The sequence below is a fragment of the Polypterus senegalus genome, chromosome 5 (genome assembly GCF_016835505.1).
Source record: "Polypterus senegalus isolate Bchr_013 chromosome 5, ASM1683550v1, whole genome shotgun sequence".
NCBI lineage: Eukaryota > Metazoa > Chordata > Cladistia > Polypteriformes > Polypteridae > Polypterus > Polypterus senegalus.
The window spans coordinates 140,841,009-140,858,048 of NC_053158.1; the positions used below are offsets into that span (position 1 = coordinate 140,841,009).

At 37.9% G+C, this 17,040-nt stretch overlaps 1 protein-coding gene across 2 annotated transcripts in view; it reads right to left on the reverse strand.

Moving 5' to 3' along the window:
• pou6f2 (POU class 6 homeobox 2) overlaps positions 1–17,040 on the reverse strand; it is a 459,367-nt gene that overhangs the window by 338,153 nt on the left and 104,174 nt on the right. For both annotated transcript variants that reach the window (XM_039754180.1, XM_039754179.1), the window contains exon 2: positions 10,564–10,661. In XM_039754180.1, coding sequence (XP_039610114.1) covers positions 10,564–10,661 — 98 coding nt within the window. The remainder of the gene's footprint in view (positions 1–10,563; positions 10,662–17,040) is intronic.

Here is a 17,040-nt window from a genome sequence, read left to right on the forward strand (position 1 = left end):
TAGTATACATAATAGAGCCAATCAATCAATTAATCCGTTGATAATTAACTAAATAAATATATACATAAATAAATAAACTTATCAAGTACATTGGGTAGAAGCTTTGAATTGACTGATAGCAGTGGACAGAGAATCCCTCCTGAGTTGCTTCTTAGCACACCATGGTGGAATGAACTTGGTGCTAAAAGTGCTCCAAGAGACTGCCTCCTGGAGGGAAAGGTGGTGAATTTTCATGATTGCATCCAATTTTGCATCCATTAATGGCACAATGGTTAGCACTGCTGCCTCACATATCCAACAGACTGAGCTTGAACACCATGCCTAGTCATTGGTTTTGTGGAGCTTGTACCCTCACACAATGTCCATGTGCAGTATACTCCCACATGCTTAAAAATATATGTGGCACATAGACTGCTATTCAGGGTGTTCCCAGACTTTGATCCTGTACTTTCATCTCTGAATTTGAATAAATGAATTTGCAATTAAGCAAGAATGCATTGGTTTACACTCATTCAGAATATTGTACGAAAGTATAGGGGGCAGCTTAAAATCAAATTGTTTTACTTTCGATTGAACCCATGCATGACAGTCATCTTTTTCAATTACATCAGATTTATTTTTAAATGATGCCTTCCAGATGTTATTTTCCTAATCTTCCTTCAATATTGATGGTAGACGCCATATTACATTGGAATAATGAAGATATATGTAGTGTTTCTACACTACCATTGTCCTTCAAAATGTTCACCCCAAGATACTGTAATTTAAGAGAGAGCAGGGAAAGGTACCTGTCAATGCATTTCTGATAAAGAATGAAGCTTAGTCATTGACAAAATATAGGTCTCATAAATCTGTGCAAAGCATGGTGTAACTCAACAGAAAACCATACACCATATACACTTATCTTCTTATCTTGATGACTATTATCAAAATTTCACCAGGCCTAGACCCTACATGTAAGTGATGTCAACAGTGACCACCTGGAATTGTCTTTGCCTAACTGTCAGAGAGCATGGACACCACTATTCCTCCTAAATGACTTAAAACAGAATTTACAGTATTACCAGAGGAGATAGCAATGTTTAGTGAAAAATCTATTGTTATATGTCATTGTCCTCTGATTGTCTTACTTTATTAATCTGAAAAATGTTAATCCAGCAACAGTGGTTTTAATATTAAAAAAATTAGTATAATCCAAATCTTCTTTGGAATATTGCAATTGAATTTAATATAAAATAGAGTGTTGCTTTTTGTATGCTTAATTGTTCTTTAACATACAAAAATGTAATTTTATAAAACTAAAAGATGGAAAATGGTTAAGCAGGTTTGACAATGTACATATAAAGGTTTGATTCTTGTTTTATATCCAAATATTTAAATTAATTTGATGTTATTCATTATTATTTATTTAAACATTTAATGTTGGATGGGGGGTTTAAATTTAGGAGGTGCTGATATTAATACATTTTCTTTTTGTAATAGGTGATAATTATACATACATGAGAATTGGGGGGGCAGAGTTTCCAGTTGACTGAAGCTTATCACAAACATGAGACATTTGACACAACAAGTCTTTTAAAGTTCTTTTTCAACCTGTACACCAAATATTTGGTCTAACTTCCAAAGAAATTATTTCAGTTTTGGGCCAAAACCATTTTATCACTTTTTTAATTACCACTGTACCCTCCTATTTAAATGAATTCTTAAATACAAGATCTTTATCAGGGGATTGCTGCTGATGAACCAAAATTACAAACAAATAAGTAATTGTAATTATTTGTTTGAACTTGCAAATCTATACTTTGTGGCAGATTGCCGGGGTCATTAGCTGGCAGGGATGCCTGGAGGGACTGGAAAGGGACAGTAATAGCTTCCGGGTCACGAGGGGGCAACTGCCCTGGACAAAAAGAGGACCACAGGAAAGGGACAAAGAGGTTCTGACCTGTTGGGAACCATGGCCATCACCCGGGGGCGCCTTAAGCCTCATGGGACCTGGGAAACTGTCACTTCCGCCACACCAGGCAAGATGGCGGATGAACCTGCCAGGGACGCCCGGAGTGCTTCCGGGGCAAAGGGCGGTACTTCCGCCACGCCAGGAAGTGCTGCCGGAAGATCGTCACCAGCCACCTGTAGCACATCCAGGCGGGAATAAAAGGCGCTGCCTCCTAACAGTCGTGTAGCTAGAGTCGGGAGTGGGAGCAGGGCGAAGCTCCCAGGAGGAGATTGCCGGCTAAAAGAATGATGAAGAGAAGGTTTATATGAGAGATTAATTGCTGTGTGCATTGTGTGGTGTTTGGGACTTTATTCTTGTGATTAATAAACATGTGACTTTTGATAAAGATGTGGTTTCCGACTGGTGGCGTCCGGGCAAGTCTCACAATGGCGCCCGAACAGGGACTTTCCGTCTGTTCCAAGACAGGGAATCCTTCAAATAAATTTTTTGTGAGCTGCCCGGGACCTCAGTCGGCCACACACATGCACCACAGGGAGATGGTCAACACCTGCACCGCAGACGTTCTGCGAATCACCCTGAGGCCATCAGAACTTCACCAAAGTGCCATCTTCCACCCGAGGGAGATGAGGGATGCCAGCCAAGCCAGTGGAGAGGGGGATTCTCCAGCATTCGTCGTCACCGGATGGACTACGGTAGGCACAACCACTGATGCGTCCAGAGGAGCCTGCCTGGAACCGCGTTACTGGCTGGGATGTGCCAATCCTAATTGCGAAGCCGGGACGGCATTGCTAGAGGAAGGGAAGGATCCGCCACGTCTCCAGCAGCCGAGGCAGAAGGACGGCAGCGAGTCACGCAGTTCCCTCTGGAGGAGAAGCAAGATGGCTGCGGACCAGACGTCCCTCCCCCGTGACAGGCAAGAGATTGGACGGTGTGTGCCATGCTCCCGTCAGGGATTGGTTGATGAAGAGGCAGGCGAACGTCCATCTCAAGCAAGGGGAGGGTCCGAGGAATCCTGGAAGAAAACTCCAGAAAGCAAAGCCGGTGAGTAGGACCGATTGTAAGGTAAGTCCACCACTGGCTAATGCTATATTTCTACCTGAAGATCGAGAAGAATCGGAGAGGATGATTCAATTAATGCAGAGGATCAAGCAGGTAGAACACGACCTCTGAGTCCGCATGGACGAGCTGAAGGGTAAGACGGTTGCGTCACGTCAGATGTTACGTCACGAGGCAGAGGCGCGATGCTGGAATCTTTGGCCGACGGATCGTGGCAGTAAAGGTAAATAAAACCGATACTGTAAAGCAAAGAGGAGAAGCGAGCGAATGTTTCCCAGTATTGTGCAGTTCCAGAGAACGAGTAGTTGCGTCTCCAACAGTGGAAGCGACATGAAGCGCTGATCGCTTGGAAGGGGTGGAGCCAAGACACTGGCTGACAAGTGCCGTGAGTCCTAGTGCTCTACCACCGGAGCCAGAATCAGTCTCGCATCATTCTGCAGGGGCGCAGACGGCAAGGGGTCTTTTCCTTTCCCATAGGAAGACTCAAGCCATCAGAAGGCCCCAGAGAAATAGGAAGAATCATTGGAGGAAAGCCGGTTCTTCCTACAAAGGGAGATGTGAGCTTACGGAAAGTGACAAGACGCCCGCTGCGAGTGCATTGGGCCTACTCCAATGAGAGAAAAGACAGTGGAGTCAGGGCAACGTCTCCGCCCCTGTGTTTCTTTTATTTTTTATAGGACCAGGCCTTGGGAGACGACAAATTACATCCGCTTCAGTCAAAGTATACTCTCGCGGGACAGGCTGCTGCGACCGACAAGTCTTCGCTGGCGGAGGGGCAGTGTGGCAGATTGCTGGGGTCATTACCTGGCAGAGATGCCTGGAGGGACCGGAAAGGGACATTAATAGCTTCCGGGTCATGAGGAGGCAACCGCCGTGGACAAAAAGTGGACCACGGGGAAGGGAAAATGAGGTTCTGACATGTTGGGAACCGTAGCCACCGCCAGGGGACGCCTTAAGCCTCATGGGACCTGGGAAACTGTCACTTCCGCCACACCAGGCAAGATGGCGGATGAACCTGCCAGGGATGCACGGAGTGCTTCCGGGGCAAAGGGCAGCACTTCCGCCACACCAGGAAGTGCTGCCGGAAGATCGTCACCAGCCACCTGTAGCACATCCGGGCGGGAATAAAAGGCACCGCCTCGTAACAGTCGGGGAGCTAGAGTCGGGAATGGGAGCAGGACGAAGCTCCCAGATGGAGATTGGTGGCTAAAAGACTGACAAAGAGAAGGTTTATTGGGGAGATTAATTGCTGTGTGCATTGTGTGGTGTTTGGGACTTTATTCTTGTGATGAATAAACATGTGACTTTTGATAAAGATGTGGTTTCCGACTGGTGGTGTCCAGGCAAGTCTTACAACTTGATGGCAAATACTAAATTATTAAGTTGTACCCTAATTAAAAGCAGTTAAAATAGCCAGTAAATGAGAGTAAACATTATTCTGTTTGTAGTTTTCTGTGATGCCTTCCATTCAAAATGTGCTGCTTCTGTTTATACAAAATATTTACCTGGTGGGAGATGAGGAGTAAATCCCACAAGCACATTTCACTTTATTCATGCTGATCTTTCATGAATAGAAGAATTCTACAGAATGAATTGTGTGTCATCCAAATCATGCTACAGGCCTTACAATTGGAAAAGATTGCATTTCAGCCTAATGTGAGGTCTATTGCATTGGCTTATATTGTCAAAAGGACAAAGACAACTCAATAATAAAAAAGCTGCATGAAAACAAAAATCAAAACTACATTTATTTATTGTGACAAATGTATTATTGAAAACAGAGAATAGCAAGGCTTAACTCTGAAATGCTTGATGAAAAAGTAAATAAAAATCAACCCATTACCACTATAATGGTGAAATGTAATACAGAGAAATAAAATCGGTTAACCTCACATTCAGCTACTATACACTTACAGTTCCCCACATAATGTGAATCAAAGACTCTCTGAAGATGATAGCCATTTAAACGTCTGAAAAAAGATCCAGTTATTTACAGAGACATATCAGAAGCTATAGTGTTCCCCAGATATTTTTATAAAGCATAAACAACAGAATTAGGCTTGAAGACCATATGAGGGGCAAATAAGCTACCATGGCTATCAGAAAATGTTATTTTGTTAGCAATGATGCCGCAAACACAGTGCAGGTTCTCAAAGAGAAGTGTTTTGCGAAAATCATGGCTCAACAATTATCAGTAGCTTCATATCAAAGCACTAATATGAAATCAGATCCTGCCTGCTTTCTGTCTTAGCATGAGGTTGTTGATCCAGCATGAATGTGGCAAAATTGTAGTCAAATCTAAGCTCATGTTTAGCCTTGTCATGAAATGGCTAATGGCAAATGGAATTTGGCATTAGCTGACAGCCATGTACAAACACTGTTTGATGCAAAATGAAAAGACAGATCTCTCATCAACATAAAGCACAGCCTTCAACCACACTATAAGCACGATATATCACTCTGGTGTCCATGGTATAAGGCTTTTGAGGTACACATAGAAGGTTTGCATACATTTGACCACTGGCTTTGTGCCAAATGTTATTATTCAAAGATTCACTCTGAAATTACTTTTTTGTTTAGAGAGCTAAAGTTGTGTGTGAAACTGTAGACAATAATTTATACTGTGACATCTTGTCAGAGTTTAAGTAATAATGTCTTTGTCTGAAAAAATATGTTGTAAATTTACCATTCATTTGTTAAAAGGAAAAATGCTGTTTTCTATTTTTGTGATTTTTTCCATTTATGTATTGTGTCTAATATACTGTATATCTAATATAAATTTAAGTTTTATTTTCTTCCCATGGTTATTTATGTTGTGGGTGTTGCGCTGTATTAGATGGTAAGGTTTTGTGCAGCACCATGCTGTCATTATCCTTTTATTTCCTTAGTTGCTTGTTCTTTAGCACTGCATAGAAATACATGTGAAAAGCTTCGAACTGCACTACAAAGCATCCATAAAATGAACAATGGCTAATGCAGACTTACCTTGTAACCTAGCATCATCTTTTACAGATAAACTGCTTCTCATTTTCACTAACCCCATAATGGACCATATTTGACTTGGAAGAGAAAGGTTGAGCTTACATTTACTTCATACATTGTAAGGGTCCAATTATATGGCTTCCATTTGTTCAGTTTTTAAGTGCTAAATTTAAATCAAAAAGCAATTTGAGCTAATACTTTTACCAAGTAGAGTGTTTGCTTCATGATAGGGAAAACCCTTACAGTAGTTATTTCATTTTCATAATTTACTTATACCTAGTAAAATATTTTTACAGCTAAGTAGAAATCTAGAAAACTAAAAAAAATGAAAAATGTTATTCAAATGTTTGACAAAGTTAATAAAATGAATTACAGTAATTAAAGATCAATAGGTCTTAAATATATCTATCTATATATATATATATATATATATATATATATATATAATGCAACATCTGTCTGTATGTCTGTCCACTTTTTACAAGAGAACTACTTAACGGATTTAGATCGTTTTTTTTTATATAATTTGCATGAACATTCCGGTTGATTTTGAGACTTCTCTCATTGTACTAAGTATTATAGTTCGGTTGAGGCACCGATTTATTCGTGCAAATCTGAGAGACAGGCTGCAGGCCAAGGGGAGGTGGAGGCGGGACCTCAAGAGTAGGGAGCCAGGCAGGGCCATCCTCATTCACACACCAGCTTCCGTTCCAGTTGCTCTACCTCTCGCCACGTGTTGGAGCGTACCTTGCCTCCACTTAGCTAGAGATACCTATTTGTTCAGCAGGCATTATCATTTACAGATTGTTAAAGAGTAACATTTGACATTTTTGAGAGAGAGAGATCACAGCTACGTGTGTTTTAGGGGGTACCTGCTCATTGGCAAAAATATCATGGCCACATGCTCTTCTCCCTATACAGGAGACACTCTCCCGAAAGAGCTGAACATGATCAGATACAGTGGCAATGTTTGATGCTGGAGCGTACCTGCCTTCCGCTTGGCCAGAGATACTTTGCCACCTTTTTACATTTTTGGCAAAGAGATCACAGCTACATTCTTGCCCCTGAAAGCAAAACCAAAAATATTGTATATCAAGAGGCCTTTGGATGTGAAAGCTATCAATATAAATTATTCTTAATGCAAATTATTACTTTTTTATTATTATTGACTTTTAAAGTTTGTCCTGTTTCACTAAAGCCACAGGGGACAGCTAGTCTCATAAAATAATGAAAACTATAAACTAAAATATTACTTATTTAAAAAAATGAATTTTAATAACAGCCACCTTAGTTTTTTAAGTGGAGGATTTTTGTTTTAACTTGTTAGATGAAATAGTAGACAAAAGCAAAGAAAATAATATAGTATATGCAATATGTCATAAAGTCTTTGAAAAAGTGTTTGATATGGTTCTGTATTGAACATAAATGTAGAAGTCAGTTTGTGAGCTAATTAGTTAAAAAAAAGAAGACTGCTCCACTAGGCTTCTTTATCAGTGGAGTCACTCCAGAATATTATTAGGGATGCTACTCAACAAGAAAAATATTATCCCCTAAGAAAACAAGAGCACCTCTGCTACTTAATTCCTCTTTCAGCATCCATCTATGCAGAAATACAGAAATATATATCGATCTGAAGCAATTTTCTGGCTACTTGCCTCATTTTTATCTGCTGCCTAGGGTTTTCAATATCAGTCTTCATTCTGGAGGCCAGATCATAGATTAACCCAACTGCATGAATTCTGCTTTCACAAACAATATCCAGGAGGTAAGAATCAAAAAGCGAAAGAGGAGTGGCTCTCTTAACAGTTGGTTACCTTTAAAGCAAGACTCCTTCTCATCTTCAGCTTCCACCACAAACTTTGAAGACTACAGTATAAATCAATAAGAACTCTCAGATAGAGATTAACAATTGAGAAAAAAATGTCATCCTACAGCATTAACAGAACACTTTCCTTCTATTGCATAAGAAAATTTCAGCTGTCAAGATTATCAGCCCTTGACAAAATTTATTTTAAAAAAGGTACAGAGTAGCTTGTTTACCAGCAGTCTTCCCAAGACCTTAACAATTCTATCCACTGTCAAATTAAAAAGCTCAGATCCATAGAAAGCTGCAACTGTAGGGTCATACCAACCACCATCATGAAGCAGTGTCATAAAAATGGCTATTGAAGATATTGGTTGTGTCACGTAATCTTGGTTAACATGTTGCTTTACAATAAAGCAGGCCTGGAAGTATGGTGAAATTTGAAATTGTTTTGACATTTTTCAGAAAGCCCAACTCTGTTATTTTGAATTTATTTTTTCACACAAAATTCTCAATATATATCTTGCCGTTTTAAGCAATTTTATTTTGTGTTCCAGTCTGTTTGCTTTGTTTTTCAAATTAACCCTTTTGTATTTTTTATTTTGGTACAGCAAAATCTTGTTTTTTTTATGCTATTATGCTTAGTTCTTTTGCACTTTAAAGAGTGGCTCTAGTAGGGTTTCAGTAAGCATGTATTGTTTCCTCCATTTCTTTTCCCTTCCACTGCCAAAATTCCTATGTTTATAATACACACTCTGCTCTCTACACATGACAATAATGTCCCTAGAAACATTTTTCACTGGACAGAATTCAGGCTGATAAGGCTATTTCCAAAGTTAGACCCCATTAAGATCCTATTGACACATTTTACATGGTCATTTTTGAATTCTTTGAATACTATTACATTCCACAAGAAATAAAAAACACAATGAACACACACACAAAAAAAAGAAAAACATGACTTAGTACTAAGTGAAGTGAAAACACTCGTCGTCATCCTATTACACTCAAGATGTGCAGCTTCTCACAGTAAATTACGAAGGTGGATTATTCTGATTATTTTCGGAGGTAATAAAACACTGCACAGACTCCAGCAGATACCCTGGGCTATGAACATGCATTACAGTGAATTTGTATTATTGTTTTTAATTGCTGCAGCAAGGCTAAGAACAAAATATCACCAATTTATCAACAAGTTGGTAAATTAGTAAACGATTTTGTTCTCCATTTTATATTTATTTTTCATCTATTCATATGCCATCTATTTTAATTTTGAACTTTCCTTTTAGGCAAGGAAAGTTTTCTTTTATTTATTTTTTTTTGTGGGGAAAACACATTTTAGATGTGTTTTTTTGTTTTTTATTAGCTTATCAGGCTACTAAAATGTTTATTAAAAATCACTGGAGTGCTTTGACACTAAGGCCAGAAGGTGACTCACAAGAAAAGTAGGAAAACCTCTTGGTAAGAGAGCTGCAGGGATGAATCGACTCAAAAATCAACTCCACATGATCCCAGGAAAGAAGATTGTCATGCGTTTAGAGGAGAACCAAGGGCAAAGTAGGATAAACCAGATGTGTTTGTGTGTGTGTGTTTGGCAAACTTTAAGGTAAGTTTCTTTGAATAACATGAATAAATTACAATAACTTTCCTTATTTTACAGATTTTACTGTGGCTGTGCTAAAGTGCCACAGATAATCAGAACTTGGATTGAATTAATGAGGTATGAATGAATAGATGTTTAATCAGCTGTTAGTTTAGGTGACAAGAACCTCTTAAACATATTTTAATGCATCTGTTTAAAATCACACTTTTGTCCAGAAGTCTTCTGAATTAGACATAATCTAACATAGAACTTGGAGAAATGATGTTTTATATTAGAAAGACTAAAACATATATCATAACAATTTGCATATAAATCTTTGTTCTTCTAAACATGCAACCATTCAGTTTTCACCCATATTTAAGTTATAATAATAATAATAATTGCATGGTAGTACATATACTAATGTAGCTGCAGAGTGTTGAGTTTGAATCCTGGCCCTATTGCCAGAAACAGCGATCTCATAGAGGTCCAAAAGAAATAAAATTAACTGCTAAAGGTAGATAACATAGAATTAACAAATTAACTGAATAAGCTGACTTAATTTTAATTTCATTTTTACCTAAAGAAGTAGGAAGGCATTGCCTTGTTTGCCATTGGTGTCTGTCTAGTATTTATTAGGTTAACTCATTGTAAGGCTTTGTCTGGTCCCTGAAATCTCAGCCAGCATTATAGTACAAAGTCCCCCCAATTTTGTAAATAAATAGTGTATATAGTATATGATTGGCAAATGCATTCAAAACACATACAGCATTGTTATTTTTCATTATACAGGTGTATAAGATATTTTGAAAAAAGGTCCAGGAAACTTGTAATATTCAGTGCAATGTAAAGCACAAATAGGAACAATATTCAAGATATTTACATGTACATATGCATATATACTTCATTCAGAGTACCCAGGAATTATCACTAGACTTTATTTTCCTTTATAAGATCAATACATACAGTAGAAAAAACAGGCCCTATACAAAAGATGAACCATAATTAAACAACATGATCAGATACGCTTTATGCCCTTGGAATTATAGTGCAACATGTCCTATTTCTTCATTATCCAGGCACATAATAAACTGTTGCAACCTACAGTTCATATCTGTCGTCTTACTGATGATCCAGACAGATTCTCAAATTTTCTACATCTCTAAGCAAACAAGGTCTACCTACCTGGGGCCCAACGGGAAAGGCTGAGTGTGATTGGCTGGTCTGATGATGGTCAACAGTATTACTGCTTGCCTCTGACTGTGCTGTGTTCCCTCTGGCTCCTGAAGAGAAAAAGAAAAGCTTGAGTTTAATAATCCCCTGCCTGGGGAAGCAGCACATTACCACTCTGTGATGTCACATAACATCAAGTTGGAAATGATATGCTTAAGTGCTTTATCAATAACCCAAGCTCTCAAATCACTCATCAGCCGCATAAATTACCACTTCATTCAGCCTGTCCGGCTCATTGAGGGAGATATATAGCAAAGTGACAGCGCTGAAACTGAAGCTGAATAATATCACCCGAACAAATGTAGGGCACATTAAACATCAATTTACATACATGAGTGCTCAGTATACCAGGCAGTAGTAACGCTAGCTGGTATAATGAGCAACAATTATTCAAATTTGTTAAACCCACAATGCTGTGAAGGATGACAGCATAGATCTTAAATATTGAAACAGTAATGAGCACGCCGATTACAAAATACGACAACACACAGCCTCAGGGGATTCTGCTGGCAGATTGCACATATGCAAACAAACCATCTTGCATTAAAAAATCACATCTTTTCTAAGTAGTATTTTTCTATCTGATTCAGAGCATAGACCTCAACACATTAAATTCACATTACACTGAACACACTGGTAAAGGGCTGTGAATCGTAAATGTAATTTATTGCAATATTGCCTAAAAGGTGCATTTATTTATTTAAAGCTGTTTCAGTACAATCTATTTAAATACTTCAGTAAATTAAATAAGAGATATGTATTTTGATTACCTTAATTGTGAATGGCTTACACAGTATATAAAGTTGTCTACTGAATTGTATAAAGGTGGATTTTCATGTGGGTAAACCAAATTAACAATTAAGCATATTATTTAATAATGCTGTTATTGTAGAAGAATGTGAAAGAAGTGCATTACCTAGATGTTTTCTTTTCTTCTAGAGCCACAGTGATGAGGGTCCGTACACACACCTTTAGGTTTAACACTAAATGTGTAGTAGATACTGCTAGGAGGAACCTAAGCAAGGTATTTTAATGATAAAACTTCTTCTGACAATGTGTGTACCCTACTTTGGATATCAAATTCACAGAAATAAATTATACTGACCTAAGGAGAATTATGCAGATAGATTTATAGCACTATACACATTTATCAATAATTTGCTATTATATGGCATTGCTAAAGTATATATTATACTTTACAGTATATTGCTAAAGTGGTGGACTTTAAAGCAGTTCAGTTCCTACCTCTGACTCTGTACGTAACTCTGATCAAGTGACTTAACCCACTTGTGCTTCATTTGTAAATACAAGTATATCAACAATGGTACTCCATCTTGATCCTGCATATTGGCTTATTTAAAAATATTCAGGCTCCATTATGTACAATTCATGGTGATACCAAATATATGATAATAACAATCAATTAAAATAATGTCCAACACAGTTTGCAATATATATACCAATATCTACTCATCTTCTGGACCCACTCATTCCAGTACAGTGTCACAGGGTTTTAAAGTCAGCATTTAGAGAGTGGTAAGAACCTGCTGTGGACACTCAGCAATAGAATGTGACAAACAGCAAAATAACTTTCAGCCAGGCAGTTTCTCCCCTGAGAAATAATAGGATGCATTGTAAACTGGACTAAGAGTCTCTATCTTTCCCATCAAATATAAATTGTAACCTAAAAAAAGATAATATGCCACAATACATCATAAACATTGGAGTTAATTTTTATTCTAAAAATATTTTGGAATACCTAACCCCCTATACTTCCAGTCTTAACCTTAGATTTTCAAATGCTGGTCTGCTTAAAAGAAAAGGTGAAATGGCCTTTTGCTGTTATGCAACCTATGTACAAGAATACTCTACCAATTAATATATGCCAGGCTAATACTATGGAACATTTTTAAAAACTGCTAAAAAACCATTATTTTACAAGACCAACTTCATCAAATCCTCTCAGACTAAGTCTGGAAACAATGAGGAATGACTTAAGAACATTTATGTTAGGTTAACTGCCCAGAAGGAACTGAGTGGTCTTTTGGCCTTGCAACCCCTTCAGATTTTGTTTGTATATCCATCTTAACTAGAGTTTTTTTTCTGAAAAAATGAAATGTTCTGGTGAGCCAAATCTGCTATTTTGTGTCTATATTTCTATTATATTTTGCTCAAGTCAAACAAGATTAATTTAAATACAGGACCCTTGCATGCGCAGTTTTAAAATCAAAACATCCTGTTTTCCTGAATTGTACCAGTATCGATCACAGTAGCATCTGTTTAAATGGAGCAAAAATCCAGGACGACTCAAGCTGTAATGATTATTTCATTACCTGTGAAAAGATGGGCAATTGGTTTACAGCCTGGGAAAGAAAGACATGCCGATGCTTCAAGCTGTATCCGATTACTTTACAACCTGCAAACAGAAGGAGATGCCATGGGACTGGAAATTGCCATTGGGACAGAAAGGCTCTTACAGTAAAACATCAAAAACTTTATTGTTTGGGAAACGGATATAGTCAAACTGATTAAAGAGTTTGAGCAAATTCATCCACTATATTGACAGCCAGCCAATCAAGTGTATGTAACAATCGCATGTTGTGAAACTCCTTTGGAATTTTAAAATAAATATAACGGACTAAACTATTTGAAGAGAGCAACATCAAAAGAGAATACAGCAACATCAGAAGAGGACAGAGTGACATAAGAAGAGGATCAGAGTGACGTTAACAGGGAAAGACAGAGCAACGTCAAGAGAGGGCACCAGCAACGTGCGACTGCTTTCATCTGATCGTCAGCTAAAGCATTCCATAAATATCGATTGCTAAATCAACACCACCCTGGGACATTCATCGTTGACATCTCTAACTTTTCATAAGGCTTTTCTAAAGACTCTGTATGTGTGTATATATATATATATCCAGACTTTGCTATCCGTATTTTCTTTTATGCTTTTCTCTACTGGTGTTATGGTTCTTTAACAAATACCACAGCTTTTAACTTTCTATACTTTGTCTTCATATCTAGAGTGATTGAAGTAAACAGAGTAAATTTTTAGAGCACCTGGAACAATGAGGAAGTGCCCTATGATTCAAGCTGCAAGCTTTATCGAGCTGAGGACAAAGACCTCTGTCCAATAAAGAACAGTGCATTAAAGTAAGACATTCATTGGTTGATAAATGTCCTGTAGCCAAGCCAAATGTTGAGCCTTTGTATGTTCAAATATATTCTTGGAGACCAAAAGCAATATTTTGGTTTGAGATATGTCTAAAACATTGTACGTTGTTCATGCCTATGATAAATGAGTCTCATGAAGTACTAGGGAAAGCAGACTGTGCAGGTATTATTCTTATGGTATTTGTGTGGGTTAAAGCGCTAGGGAATAACGTGCATGTGAATACATCTTTCATACAGTACTTTTATGGTTAGGGTCTGTGTGTATGCTTATATCTATGTATGTGTGTGTTAATCTTAAGGTGCAACAGTAGACCAACCCGGTAACAAACCTGATGAGTTCTACTTATTCCTCAAGAAAATCGGTAAACAGTAAGTAGAGGGAAATATCATGAAAAAGCTTGTTTCTTGTGGCTGGAGGTTTTATTGCAGGTTGTAACTTAATTGGAGGAAGTGTATTGAACAGCAGCATCATGGTTTTCATTGACCATTAAGTACTTTTTGTAGAGATTCATTAATAGCTATTTGGAGCAGGACTTAAGCAAAGTGGGAAGCAGTGCATATAGCCTAGCACATACTCAGCACTGGATATATGTGACTGCTTCAAATTGTCTTAAATAGAATATTACCTTCTTATGATAAATATGTAGTCATCAGATAAAGTTTTACCAATATTTACCCATTACCTATGCCTCAGCGGCCTTTTTAATCAATAAATGCATCATTCTTTGTTTACCTGGGTCTCCCTGGTTGCTTTCTGAGCTTTGGGTGTCTTATAGCGCTCAAATGCTGGCATGGGGAAGAAACTGTACAGTGAGACACTGTCACAAATGATCTGTTAAATATGTGAGATAGTATGAAGAAAGAGGACACCCTGTAAAAAAATTGCGTATCAATAATGTGTATACAGTATATAAATATAAAGTAGTCAGTCAGTCATTTTCCAACTCGTTATATCCTAACTACAGGGTCACGGGGGTCTGCTGGAGGCAATCCCTGCCAATACAGGGCACAAGGCAGGAACAAACCCCGGGCAGAGCGTCAGCCCATTGCAGGACACACACACCCACACACCAAGCACACACTAGGGACAATTTAGGATTGCCAATGCACCTAACCTGCATGTCTTTGGACTGTGGGAGGAAACCGAAGCACCCGGAGGCAACCCATGCAGACATGGGGAGAACAAACAAACTCCACACAGGGAGGACCCGGGAAACAAACCCAGGTCTTCTAACTAAGAGGCAGCAGCACCATGCTGCCCAATATACAGTAAATATACTATAAATCAATTGGAATGCAGAATGAAATTTATATAAACTGTATTAAACCTTTATACATACCCCACTCTTGCAACTGGTGGTAGCAACAGAAACACTGAAATAGCAGCTTAATATGCAAACTAATATATAAGGGAAAGATCCAGGTTGAAGAAAAAAATCAAAATATTGAACATTCCACTCAAAAATGACCAAATCAGAGCATCAGAAAGGAATAGAAAAACTGTGACTGAGGTGGATCACTTTTAAGACTGGCAAAAGACAAAAAACACAGAAAAATAAGAAAATTAGACAGTATGACTCATTAAAGACTTCGGCTAGCCAATTCTAAGCAACCAGTGAGCACTCAATAGAGTGGAGGACTACTTCAAAGAGATACATCGGAAAATTGAGAGAGAGACAGGTGAGGGGAATTGCTCTTAAAAAGGACCCTTGGATCAGTGCAGCAAGAAAGATGACCAGAATGTGATGAAGAATACACAATCATGATCCGCTCTAAGTTTCAGGTACAATACTTACAAGATATACAAGAATTATAAGAAACTGTTTCTACATCTTTGGAAAATATGAAAGAAGCACACCATTAAATCTACAAAAGAGCATTGTAAAGATTTGCTCCTAAGAAGAAGAAGAAGATATTCTCTACTATTAAATCATTTTGAATGATCTCACTTGTTAATGTGATGGTAAAGATTTTCTTTGAGTTGACCTTGTGACAACACAAGGTTTAAATAACAAGTATATTGATACATCCCCACAATAACTGAAGATCCCAGCCTTTTCTGGGTGTCTTTACCAAACTGGAATTGTTAATCAGATAACCAATGAGGCAAAGTTCCACAAAGGAAATCTGACAACAGTTTAGATGGAAATGGATAATGCTTATGGACTAACTTTGAAGGAATACCATTTTTAACAATCTAAAAGAATCAATACAATCAATGCAATACAATACAAGCTTTGGTTCATGTCAGTACCAATTGCAACTTGAGGGCAAGTGTTAGGAAAAATAAAATGTAATAAGCTGTGTAGTATCTTCCAACTTATCCATAAGAAGAATAAATCTTGTAATAATTGCAGTAAGAAAACAAATAAAAAGTCTCAATATGCATTTAGGCACATGCCACAGTTGCTACACAAAATAAACTCCAGCAGTATTAAAAATAATGCATAAACGTTTAAGGAAAGTTGACTGGCTAGGAAAATTCAAAGCATGCTTTCAGAAGATTAAGTTACTGTCAGATCTCCTATGGTTGGTGACAGTGCAAGAGCTACCAATAACAACTTTGAATGGAGGATGCAGAAGCATCAATATGTGAGTCATAAGGTTGCTAGAAATCCACCACAGGTTTTGCATGGCTTAGGGCCATATGTAAGCTCAGGCCAGCTACACCTTCTCTTGTCTGATGAAAGAACAAAATAAAACATGAACTTTAAGAATGATCTTGAAAGATGATCAGATGTGAATAGCAAGAATCATCCCCATATTAAAAAGAAAATGGGCAAGAGATGTTTTGTTTACCCTGGCAGAAAATAATTTAAAGATCTTTGAACATCACTGAAAATATGTGTATTGGATGGTGAGGTCTCTAGACATGTCTAGCAGTGAAGGAAGAACATTCATAGAATAAGAGTTTTGTTGTAGAGGATGCATAACAAAGTGCAAAGTGACACTGCCCTCTTTTTCTTTGGCATGGAAGATGATTTTTCCACTGTAGCTCACAAATATGAGTCACAATCTTCTGGAACCAATCATTTCTCCCCTACCACCTAAAATTCTTTAGTAAGCTAAAGGGTGAGTGTTCTCATTCTGGAAACGCTACAATGGATTTGCCTCCAGTATGCAGAATCTGGATTTCACCATCTGAAAAAGCAATATTAATCACAGTTAAATGATACTCTTGCAAACGTTTTCAAGACTATCAGGAGTCAGTGAGGACATTGACCATAATTGATATTTGATAACCTTGACTGA